The 13480-nt window shown below is 36.8% G+C and overlaps 1 protein-coding gene across 1 annotated transcript; it reads left to right on the forward strand.

Moving 5' to 3' along the window:
• The first annotated feature begins 8509 nt into the window (after positions 1-8509).
• On the forward strand, positions 8510-9460 carry LOC137744711 (dof zinc finger protein DOF3.5-like). The gene has a single exon (XM_068484498.1). The coding sequence runs from the start codon at positions 8510-8512 to the stop codon at positions 9458-9460; it is 951 nt and encodes a 316-aa protein (XP_068340599.1).
• Positions 9461-13480: the final 4020 nt, after the last annotated feature.

Raw genomic sequence — 13480 nt, forward strand, 5'->3', positions numbered from 1 at the left:
CATTATGGCACAATATCTTGTAACTAAGGGCAGGAGATCCAAAATCACAAAATCTCAACAGTATTACAAGTAAAATCAGTTGCTTAACAACCTATGCTAGCACACGAGTTGGAGTCGCCTAATGTGACCTGTACGACTGAACTGATGCTCATCAATCTATGCTAGCACACAGAGTCGAAGTTGCCTAATGCAACCTGTACGACAGGACTGAGCGTAATCATAATATATGCTTTAGTGCTATAATCACGTGAAGACTGACACTATTCGCAGTCACCTACGAGTCAGAGTTGCCTAATGCAACCTGTATGACAGGACTGGCACCTACTTGGATCCAGGACGAGCGTGCGGTGCGGATGTGAACATACACGTGAAAGACTAGCCATGGCCCTGGGTGAGCATTAACATCGGGTGCAGCAATGTATGATGAGCAGATAACATAGATATAATCATGCTACAACAATTCAACAATTCTAGTCATTATAATACTATTCATGACCATAAATATAATTAAGGCATACCCTTAATAATAAGTTTACCTGTGCATTCTGTAGGATTATTTCGTCATTTCCCAACAATGAGGCATTTCTTATAACGTTAATTTAATCATGCCAATCACGTAGAGAATTTATTTATAAATGTATATATGGAAACTAACCTATATATATAAAAGACCCACTCACCTGAAGTGCGCACTATAACTTCCTAGCACGGATATCGAGGTGTCACAAATGATCGTTGCCTAGAACAAATATCGAATTGTCTTAGAATTCTTATTGATAGAACATGTAACTTACATAAAGCACATCCCCAATGATGTTCTAGAATGATTTGAACCCCATTGACCAAAAGTCAACCATTGGTCAAAGGTTGACGGTAGGGTCCACAACCCTACGTAACTCGATCTGGAAGATCTGTACCTCGAATTTCCGATTTGTAACTTCTCAAGAGTTTCAATAAGCTTCTAAAACAACATCCTAAAGTTTCGGAATGATCCAATAGTCAAATCTTTGCCAATCGCTAAAATTAAGTGGCGACCAACGTTTTATTTTATGAACTTAAAAATCCAATTCGGGAAGATCCGTACATCAGATTCCCAATCTGTAAGTTCCTAATGTCCTCAAATATTACGTATTATAACGAATTAAAGTTTGGTGATGATCCAACAGTCGGATCGTCGATTCATTTAATATCCAAGTGACGGTCTCTATCAAAACAATAGTCTTACGGCGAGATTTCATCAATTGAATGTCACATATGGAATTAGGGCATCCAAATTAGTCTAGGAAGGGCAGATGGGGTCTCGGCCCACGTGCCATCGCACATGGCGGCCGGCTGCCGCGGCTCACCGGAAAATTCAACTATTTCAAAAAATTCTCAAATTTTATAGGAATGAAGATCTCAATGAGTAGATCAAGTTTTATACCTGAGGTCAAGTCCAATTTAGCCAAGAAATGCTTGACTTTTCCCACGAACGACCGAAACCCTAGTTTTGGGTGTGCTTCGATTTGACTTCCATGTGAGCTCCGACGCCTCTACCACAGCTTGGACTTTGTTCCAGACCTCAAGAGAAGTGTTTTGGTGGTGGAGATTGATGTGATTTCCTTCGGAAATGGCCGATCACCGGTGTGGCCCTTCCCACTCATCGATGCAATTCTTCGTGATTCTGAGCCTAATTTCTTGGATTTGGGGTGGAAATGATAAGGAAAGGGACATGGAGTACTTCCCAGGTGGTGGTTCAGCTTAAATCGTCGGAATTTGGCCAGCGGAACCCACGACTTCCATTGTCTTTGACCGGGTCGGGTCTCAAAATGAGTCAAGGAGGTGACCCAGTTTCTTCCCCTTCATTCTTTCTTCCCTCCTTTCCCTCATTTCTTTCTTCTCCTATTGGTTCATTCCTTCCTCTCTCCTCTCCCATTCGGCCAACCTCTCTCTTTACGCTTACACGATCGTCTCGTCAAGAACTTCGAGAGTATGGTAAAATAATAACTCGTACGCGTCACGAAAGGTGGTAAAAAAAAGTCAACAATCTAGCCTCTAGGGCATTTTTGTCAATTCACTCATTTAAAAATTAATAAAATCGTAAAGTTAGGAACGGGTTGTCATAGCGTGCATGTAGGATCTTACTATCTTCTTGTTAATTTTAGGGTTTTTATCACAAATGGTCCCTGAGTATACAGAATCAATCAATGTCTTCCCTAAAATTCATTGTCGTACATCAATTTGGACCTTCAGTTGAGATTCCGTCAATTATTCTGTTAGTATGTATGTGGAACCCACAAATTTAATGGTGACACATGTACTATGCAAAATAAGGGTTTTTATTGCAAATGGTCCCTGACATTGATTAAACTCCTCATTTGGTCCCTGAGTTTCAAAAATCGATAAATTTGGTCCCTGACTTTCAGTGGCGAAGCTACATATAGGAGCGAGTGTTAAGCCCCTTTCGTTCGGCCGGAAACTGGAAAACATGGTGGCTATTTTTGTTTGTTCGTACTGCTGCTCTGCTTACTGAGTGCAGGGCTTTTATTTTTTTAGAGTAAAAACGACATCGTTTTACTTGCTATTTGAAAAAAAAAAATGATAATATTGCGCCCGGAGAGGGGGGGGACCATTGGTCCCCATTCCCATCCAACCCGTTCCACTTTTCCTAAATGACCAATCCCTTTAAATTTCAAATGTGTGCCCGAATCCTAGAAAGCATTAAAAGGCCACGGCAGCTACCCAATCCAGTTATGCTAGCTTTCTATTCCAACTGCCACGCCACGCCAGACTCTAGAAGCCATGCCAGCAACCCCTTCCCAAATTTGAGGTAAATTTTTTATTTTCTGAGTTTATATTATTTCAAACCCTAATTGATTATTTTTATTTAATTGATATAGAATTATAGGATAATACACTAATATGGTTATTGATTATTGATAATTGATATGAGTTCTATGAGTATTGATGAATGAAATTGTTGTTTAGGATGAAAAATAAATTCTTAATTATTGATTGATTAATTGAATTATTGAATAATGTATATGATTATACATATTGATTAGTTGAATTGAATTTTTGTTTATTTAATAATTTGTATGATTTTTGGTATAGATTAATTGAATTGTTAGTTTTATTAGTTATTAGTCATATTGGTATAGTTTACTCTAGGATTAAGACTCTAATATATATATATATATATATATATATATTTTTTTTTTTTTTTTTCTTTCCATTATACAACGATACTATAAGACCTTGGACATAGACATCGAATGCTTGATTATCCACCAAATTATTGTGAAGCAAATCGTAAACACTATCTCTAAAATACCATTGCCAACCTAAATCCCACATTATGCCAAGGAAAGTTAGCGATAATTGATGTTTTATCCCTCATTAGTTTGTCATTTTTTTAACCTTGAACTCCTTTAAGTTCGTCCCTCCCCTCGACAATTCCTAGCGTCGCCACTGCTAACTTTCACTACCGCAGATCAATTTAGTCATTCTGTTAAAATATCGTCAATACTTTTTGTTAGTGTGCTGATGTAGTCCTGCTAGTCCAATCATATGGCGTCACGTGGATTAACTATAAGAAACTATTCTTTTAAGAGTGAACCAACTGACGAGTATTCTGCGCTGGCATTTCTCTTGTAACTCACAACCCCAATTAGATAAAAAATTCAATCTAAATTCGATAAAATCGAATCCAAATTCAATTCAAATTTGATAGCATTATAACCAACTAGAGGGAATGATGAGTGAGTTTAGGGAGGCCAAGTGCTTTACCGATGCCATGGTACCTTCTTTTTCATTTTTAGCACACCAAGATAAAGACGATGATGTCTTTTTATTCTTTTAGTTTTTGTTTTTAGTTTCTTATTTTACTTTTAGTTTTAAATTTATCGATTTTTGAAACTTATGGACCAAATTGAGAAGTTTGATCAATGTTAGGGACCATTTGTAATAAAAAAATCCTTATTTTGTGTAATCCACTAGTCACTATTTTATTGGATTTGTGGGTCCCACAAACAAACTAACATAATAATTGACGGAATCTCAACCGAAAGACCAAATTGATGTGCGGTAGTGAATGTCAGGGACGACATTGATTGAATTTGAAAATGAGGGACCAAAATGATGAGTTTGATCAATCTCAATGATCATTTGTGATGAAAACCCGTTAATTTTATAACTGAGAAAAATTATTCGTTCACAAGATGGACGATGCTTGTGGGGCTGCTATAGGTTGTTTAGAAGTTTTTTCGAGTTCTATAATGTGACAGTATAATGTCACGTGTATAAGAAATGAGCTTGGGGGCCGATTCCAAACCAGATTTTGCGGAATTGTAGTCGTCCTTGTTAGAGTTTAGGAAATATCGACACAAATATTCATGGAAATATTGATATCGATGCAAACTTTGGGAAGTTTTAAAAGAACAGAAAATGACTATGAAACTATAAGGACACGAAATTGATTAAATATTGATCAATTAAACATACAATTTTCATAAACTTTGACATATCAAATGAATACATTGCATGTGAGTGTTCTTGAGATTGTAACACACTAATATGCAAAAACTTCTTGATTTTCAGAAGCTTTCATGATTAGGTTCTTTAATATTTCGACGACACGGTACTTTTTTTTGTAACGCCCCGCCTTGAAATATTTATTTCGGAAATTAATATCGGTGATAGGCCCAAACTAAACTCTTATTTATTTTACTACCATTAATCGCAATCCTTTAATTAAATTCCTTAATTCCACACATGATCTATAACCATAATTATATTCTCAATTATGTGACCTTGTTTATTTTATGGCTGCATCTAACTTCTCGTTAGATTGCCTACGTGCCCTTCGACGGGATCAAACCATTCGTAGTTCACAATCACTTTACTAAAAGATAATTGAACACACATATAACACAATCATCATCATCATCAATACACAAGCCAAATCATGTTTAATAATCATAGGTCTATGGCTAAACATATAAAAATCACATTTCAATAGAAATCATATTCATAAAACCAAGTCATATTCACAAATGATATTAATATAAGAAATTAAGGTAATAACCATCTCACATATATTCGTCGGCCCACTGGCCAAAGCTCCGCCGCGGGTGGCGATCGGCTACCCTGACTTTCCGGAAAATTCAACTATTTCCAAAAATTACGAAATTTCACAGGGTTGTATATCTCAATGAGTGGAGCAAGTTTCATACCTGGGCAAAGTCCAATTTGGCCGGGAAACACCTCAAATTTCACACGATCCGCCGGAAACCCTTGATTTTGGGTGTGTTCTTAATTCAACTCCAAAACAGCTCCAACGCCCCAAACAATGCATGGGATTTGTTCCTGAGGTTGAAGGGAGTCTTTCGGTGGTGGTGGTTGCCTGAGTTACCTTCGGATTTAATGGATCACCGCCAATGCCCGCCACACCAACCGATGCATTTCTCTACAAAAACACCACCAATTTCCTTCTAATATGGAAGAGGGAAGGATGATGGTCAGTTTTCAGGTGGCGGCAGAGTTTGAATCACTGGAAAACCGATGGAAAAGCGTCGGAAAGGTGGCGCACGAGTCGGGTCTGAAGGGGTATACGGGTTAGCCCGTTTCTCCCCCTTTTCTTCTTCTCTCATTTCCCTCTTTTTTTTTCCTCCCTATTGGTCCGTTCCCCTCCTTTTCTCTCCCGCACTCTCCTTTTCTTTTCATCACAGCCACACACGTGGCTCCTGATCAAATCTCCAACAAATTTGGAGCATTCCAGATTTTACAATTAAATGACTATTTTGTCCCTAACCTTAATAACTTTTAACTTTTTCATTTTAACTCCATTTCACAAACGGTTTGCGTCTACGCGTTCGTAGGATCAAGCTCTATCCAAATACGTCAAGAATTAAGATAAAATACATGAGGATAAAAGACATCCCCTTATAATTACGTTAAGCCAACTAGGGCATTTTCGTCTTTTTCCCCTTATCGTTAAAATTTTACGACATAAATTATAATAATTTCTAGAAAAAAAAAACTTTAAAAATTTTTAATTAAATTTTCATAACCATAAATCGATTTATTTACGATTTTCTCCACATATTCATAATCATGAAGATCTTATTCATGTATTTAAATTTTTAGGGTATTACATTTTTTCACCTCCATAAATGTTAGTGGTTTAAAAAATCTATAACTTCATGAAAATGTCAATATATCAATGAACGTTCATGAAAGTATCGATATTGTTGTAGTTAATATTATTTAGGAATGTGATCGTATAAATCTGAAAATAGATTATGATAGGATTTTGGAGATCTAATTCTTTTATGACTTGTATTACTTGTTAAAACCCACTTGATTAGTATACATAAGGCATAAGGCCACCAGTGAGCGTGTGCAATTCACAACCTTACCATAAATAAAGGCATAAGGTCATAAGAGAGCGTGTACAATTCACAACCATCATGTTCTCTCATTCTCTCTCTCTTGCCGTCCCTCTTTTACCCTCACTCAACAAATTTTCCTTCAACAGTATATCAACGAATGTTTTCATCCGTCGCCTTTCTACTGATGTGTTTCTTAAGGCTTAGTATGAGCTTTTGCTCACCTGCGCATGAAGGGACGAAAGAGAACGGCTAAGATTTATGAAAAAACATGTGTGAAGAAGAATTTCCAAGCTTAGTATTGGTTTCCTTCCCAAAAGACACATAAAATTCACGAGCTGACGGATCCAAGAAGCCCATGATCCAAGAGATCCTCCATAAAGTATAACTGTACATGTGTAGCTAAGCACCGATCCAAGGGACATTCCCACTTTAAGAAATTCTAGGCTCAAGAGCTCCCACATGCTCTAGCTTTGCAGTACTTTGACTTGTTCTTGGTGTAATGTGTTTAATACCAAAAGATGAGGACTAGAGAACAATTTGTGTTTAGGTTTATATGGTTGAGAACATATCGATGCCATTGCTAGGCATACTAATTAAAGTACAGTATGGATTCGTTTTACACTCATTCCCGAACAAAGGTAGGTAGTTAACCAAACTAAATTAGTGCTCACAATTTTTATGCTAGCGACAGTCTACACTGTATTAATCTAAATTACGGAGAGACGACTCAACTTGAATGCAAACGGAAGCACATTACTTTAACCTGTAATGATGTGAAGGTTAAAGAGTCCCACATCGGTGAAAGGAAAAACCTTGCAAAAGCTTATAAGAGGTTGGGCTATTCTGGAACCCCAACTTTCTTCATGGTATCAGAGTAGGTTGGCCACGCGTGCGTCACCCGATTAGTGTGTCCACATGCTAAGCTTAAAAATTCAATAAACATCAGACGGCGTGTTGAGAGTCTCAATTTCATGTCAGGAAAAGGAGGATTCTCAATCAGTAATAAATTGGAGTGATTAGTTTTAATTAAACATAAATAATAAAGGGACAACGATTATTTGCCCTCCCACTTCCGGTGCCCTCTTGTTTGTGTGATCACGGTTAAACCACGTCAACATTATATATTACTATTCATTTTTGTCTTATTATCTCTATAAAAAAAATAATATAAAATGTTAACGTGACTTAACCGTGATCACACAAAACAGGAGGGCACGGGAGGGTACCGAAAATGGAAGGGCAGACAATCCTTGTCCATAATAAAGAAGGCTGCCTGCTCCTCAAAGGGTCCTGAAATTACCCGTTTCGAGGGTTTTGCTTCCTTTAACTCCCTGACAACTGTGCATGATCATGGCATCATTATCCTTGTACTACGTGTGGCAAACACCGACACCCTCTATCAGCCTACGGGGACGTGACACACGCACAACCCTAACTCCCTTTGCGGCCTCAACGCCACCGAAACCTCCTGTGCACGGGTGCATACACACAGTCAACATTTCTATATAACAAACTTCACTCTTACATAATACTAATGGCATTAGAGTATATTAACTCAAAAATGTGAAACTTTCTATTGCCTATTTGGTTCATTGACGATGATCACTTTTTATTTTGTTGAAAAGATTTTGAGTTCAACTCTCATAGATATTGAAAACAAAGATTAATTGTAAGTTTTTACGTACATGTATGAGATAAAATCTCAACACATATCCTCATATTTGGCATGAATTAAACCAAATAATTATACAATACAAATTAGGCTTATTCTGATATCCTGATAGAACTAAAAATGTACCTTGAACCAAAATCAATTAGCAATCGTTGAAGACCATAATTATATATTGAAAAATCAGAGTTTACATTATCAATGTGAGAAAATCTCTCAACACATTACGTACTAGTGTGCAATGTGCATGGGGTTGTGTACTCTACACTACTGCTTTCTTAATTATAATTATTTTACCCCATATAAGCATATAGACTATACTATTTCATTTACATGCAACCCAATTGAGCCTTCTCTCTCTCTCTCTCTCTCTCTCTCTCTCTCTCTCTCTCTCTTTCTCTCCAACTCTGAAAGGAAGAGGGAGTGTTGGAAATTTTGATGAAGCCTAAGAAGAATTGGGTCATTGGTGATGGAGAGAGCAGGATGGAAACCAAACGATGATCATCATCACACATTTCCCAATTGTCCCCGGTGTGGTTGTTCCAACACCAAATTTTGTTACTACAACAACTATAGTTTAACTCAGCCAAGGTACTTTTGCAAGGGCTGTAAAAGGTACTGGACCAAAGGAGGGTCCCTCAGGAACGTCCCCGTCGGAGGTGGCTGCCGCAGGAATAGAAGAGGGTCCAAGTCTTTAAGGCTATCCGCCACCACCACCAGCACTACAGAAGGTCACGCGCATCACAACACAAAGAAGAGTAGGGCCAGTACTTATGAGGGTGCTCATAATTCCTATGGCACCAACGTATTGGGTGATTCCACAAGTCCCTCAGTGACTCAAGATGGGTCACATATTGATCTTGCACTTGTTTATGCAAATTTCTTGAAGCAGAAGCCCGATAATTCAGATAGTACTACTGAATCTGATCATCAACTACCAAAATTTCCAAGTGAATTCGACCCGGCAGCTTTAGATTTTTCGAGCATGGAATTAAACATGAACAATGCAAGCTCAGACAATACTAGTACTCAGTTAATGGATAATCATTATCATCAAAATGGTCTTGTTGGGTCGCTTGGATTTCACACTCTATCTCATGATCACTTGTCCACTGAAAATTGTAGCACCAATGACCGTATGTACTTTGGTGGATTAGACCCATTAATTCATCATCCAGAGAAGCATCATCATCAACACACAAGTGAAGTAGTACAATATGCAAGCGATTTTGGGTTGCCCCCATTGCCAGGCCAAGAGGCATTGTGGTCTACTACTTCGCAAATGATGGATAGTGGTAGTCATACAATGCAAGCTGGCACATCGATACTAGGACATGAACTTCATAATCCCAACTTGTTAATGGATGGTTGGAGCCCGTTTGATCTGCCATGTAACGAAACTTTCTCCAGGAGTACATGATGAGAGAAGAAATGTTGTTCATTGTTTTCATTTTGTTTTAATATACTATGAATATGATTACTTATGTATAGAATAGATTGGAAATTAAGAATCACACCATGAATAATCCATAAATATAAATATGATCATTTTACTTCAGTTTTGTGGTAGTATGTACTAATTATAAGCGTTTCATTCAAGAAAAATTAGCTGATATTCGGATTTTAAAACTCCGTTGAAATAAAATAACGACAACATATTACCAAATCATTTCATCAATTGAGATTTGCATTTTCATCATTTCAACCAATTTCCCTTCATTTAATTAAAACGCAATCAACAATTTCAATTTCCATTTTAGTGAGTGAAGCACATATGTAATGCAGAGTATTCAACTAATCTAACGAAAGGTATTTCTCAATGTTATCTTATCAGTTTAAGAGAGGATTATTTTGTAGCTAGCTAGAATTTCTTAGTTACTCTAGGATATCTTTTCAAAATTCATGCATTGCGCAAATGAAGCTCCTGTATAGAAGTTTCTTTAATTTGTAAGTTAGTAGACCTTTCTATTATTTAGAAGCTCCCACAGAAGCTTCTGTGGCTTAATTGTTCCCCTACTCACTAAAGTTCAACTACTCGATCAATTTCCGACGAGGAAAATTATTAGTGCCAAAGCCCTACGATAATGAAAATTATTACTTGGTCAAACTGCATGTAGGACTGTAGGTTGACATGTTCCAAGTGGTGTCTCTTCCTCTTTTGAAGGGAAAAGTAGTCACTCTTGTGCCGTTTATAACCGTCATTCGAATTAAAAAGAAAAAAATACATACGAAACTTTCAATTTATTGAAAGCATGTTCTGGGTAGCCATGAAACCCCATGCAGCCAGCATGCGCAAGTTTGAAAATTTCAGAGGATTAACAATTGGAATGAGTCCCTAATAATCTCACATGTATTGATGTGTGTAATAGTGGTTTACTAGGGGAGGTTGCCAAGATTAGTTAAATATTTTTGAGGATTACATGAAATTTAGTGCAACACATGATCCCAGAAGCTCCCATGATCCAAGAATTAACTGACTTCCACAACCTTCTTCCAGCCGACAAAAATCTAGTATACAGTGCCTGCAAAGTTTGATCAAATCATATATTGACTTGTAATATGAAGATTAGTGCTCCCCAAATCTATCTTGCAACATTATGAAATCGCCAATGAGAAGTACACGTTCAAATATGATTTTACTTCTTTGATAATGTCAACGGTAATAAAAAACTGCTTAAGAGCTAATATGATATTTCCAGAAAATCAAATCTAAGGGGGTGTATTGGATATATAGTTTGATGAATTTTCATAAGGTTATGAATACATTGGATTTTAAAGGAGTTTACTTGACTTTCATGGACTCTATGTGGATTTTGATTGAATTATACATGACTTTTAATAGAGTTTGTGAGACTTCTATCATAAATTTTAATAGAGTTATGTGAATTGTCATGAACTTTTTATTGATCAATTTATTAATTAAGTATTGTTATTTTTAATTTTTTTCACATTATTTGAAATGATTATTATGATCATGACAAAGTGGTCATATAAGGTGGTGGATTTGCCCATGTGGTATTTTTGGCAATATGGTGGTAGTGATGGTGGCGTATTTGGTGGCAACGTTAATAGTATGGGTGAAAATAGTGGTGGCGGCGTGGTGTTGGGATGGGTTGGTAGTGATGTTGTGGTGATGATGGTGGTAGAGGTGGCAACCATAATGAATGTGGTGTCAGTGATACTCATGCTGGTGGTAACGACGACAATAAAAAAGTGGTCATTAGAGGTTGTGGTATGGTGGTGATGATCGTGACACGATGGTGAAAATCCATGGTGACGGTCATAGGAAGGTGGTAGTAGTCAAGGTAGTGTGGGGTGGGTGGGGGTGGCAGGGAGAGGGAGTGGGGTGGTGATGATGCCTATGGCAATGATGGTAGTGACAACGATGATGACCATGGTAGTGGAGGGCTAAAGAGATGGTGTTTGGGTCATAAATGAAATAAGGCATACTATAGTACTTATTTATTTTTATTTACGCAAAGTCACACAACTCCGGCCCACTAACTTTGAAGCCTAAAATTGGGGCTCAGACGACAAATTCATTTCACTTTAGCACGTGTAAGGGCTTGGATGGGTTCCTATCCGAAGCACATCTGCCACATAGGCAACCAAAGCTCAAGAATATCTTGCCCCCTTAAATGCCTATGCACATGTAATCTAACACACTGATGTCATTACTGCGATCGTGCTAACCGTCTCAAGACACAGTTGAAGGCCACCTACCAAAAATTATAGTCACTGTCAATGCTAAATGTGCAGTCTACCTTTACTTTAGCTCAATGATATGATCGAGGTTGCTCATTCTCCTTCCCTATAAATAGAGCCTAAGGTCTTCAAGGTCGAGACCTTCGTGAAGTTCAATCTCTACGATTAAACAAAAACTTTGAGAGATTATTCAATTAACCCAACCGTTTTTCAGCACAAACCCAGTTGCTCTTTAGTAAAAACTCTCTTAGCTCTTCAACTACAATCTTAAAGCTTTTCTTCAAAGCAAATACTGCTTACGATCCCTGAGATATAAAACTTTCACAACTCTACCACCTCGTGGTATGATTTAGTTGATGTACAATTCCAACCACATTGATTTCCTCTATGAGAAACATTTTTTGTACTAAGTCCAATTAGACACCAATGATCTCAGTAGACTCCTTCAGCATTATCTTTCCCTTCATGGACTGAATCTTGCTAGATTTTTACTAATGTCTCTACATTTTCAGTCAATTACATTTAATTATGTAGCTTAGCTAATCGGCCTAGAATTTACTTTTGTGAAACGTTTGTAATCTTGATTACATCATGTGGTGATTACATTTTGTTTCTCGTTTTAATTTATACTTTACTTCCATTTAATTTTTAGGCAAGCATACACGAAGCTACACTAAACTTTAAGTCCACATTTGCTCAATGAACAAAAAAGAACTAAATTGAACCAGTGTCCCACTTGATGCACAATCATTGGTTAAAAAGTCAGATTAATGCGCAACTTTCACACACAATCAAACACAAACTTTATTTGTTGGCAACCTTCAATAGTGCCACGCCTTTTTCTCTTGAGCCACCCTGTGGCACTGAGACCAAAAGCAACACTTAGGGCAAATATGTGTTGAACCCAGTCCAAACTCTGTCCAAGTTTTGACACCAACAAATGATCATGGTAAGGTGGTGGTGGCAACATGGTGGTGAAAGGGTAGTCCTTGCATATGGTGAGTGGTGGAGTATATTATCAAAAATGAAAAAAAAATGAAATACATTAAAATCTTAGGGGTAGAGGTTGTATTTGATATGCAATAAACTTACTATAAAAGAACTCAACGTTCATCAAAGTCCACGACCTTTTAAAATCCTTTAAAATCAATGAAACTTTGAATACACCTATTTTTTTTTTATAGACTCGCAAAAAGTCATAATTGAATACCATAAGATTTTTTGACTTTTTAGAAGACATAAAAAATATTTTTTCAATACAATGTGTCTTATTTACTCCTCCAAAGTCTGTATTTCCTAGATTTCAAAATCAAGTACATCAAATTCCATATACAATACATTCCCCCGCCGCCTTAGTCATTAATAGGATTCCTTGTTCTACAAGTATTGTAATTAATTGTAATCCTTGTATGCTCAAAGACTTAAGATGTATACAACTCTTTAAATGAAATCATCCAATATCCTGGTAATCCATGATCCACAAATAACTAATCAGTAATTCGTAGGGCAACTAGAAACTCTTCAATTAATAGGCTAATAACAAATTATATAGTTGGTATTCTAAAAATTTAATTATGACTCTTTATAATTAAGATTATTTTTCTTTATATATATATATATATATATTTGACCGATTAATTCATGGATAAAATAAAAAACATCACCTAGTCAATTGCATGGTACCCAGTACCAGTTCTATGCCTTTTATGTTAGCATGTACTAGCTAGGTTATTTT

The sequence above is a fragment of the Pyrus communis genome, chromosome 9, assembly GCF_963583255.1.
Source record: "Pyrus communis chromosome 9, drPyrComm1.1, whole genome shotgun sequence".
NCBI classification, from domain to species: domain Eukaryota; kingdom Viridiplantae; phylum Streptophyta; class Magnoliopsida; order Rosales; family Rosaceae; genus Pyrus; species Pyrus communis.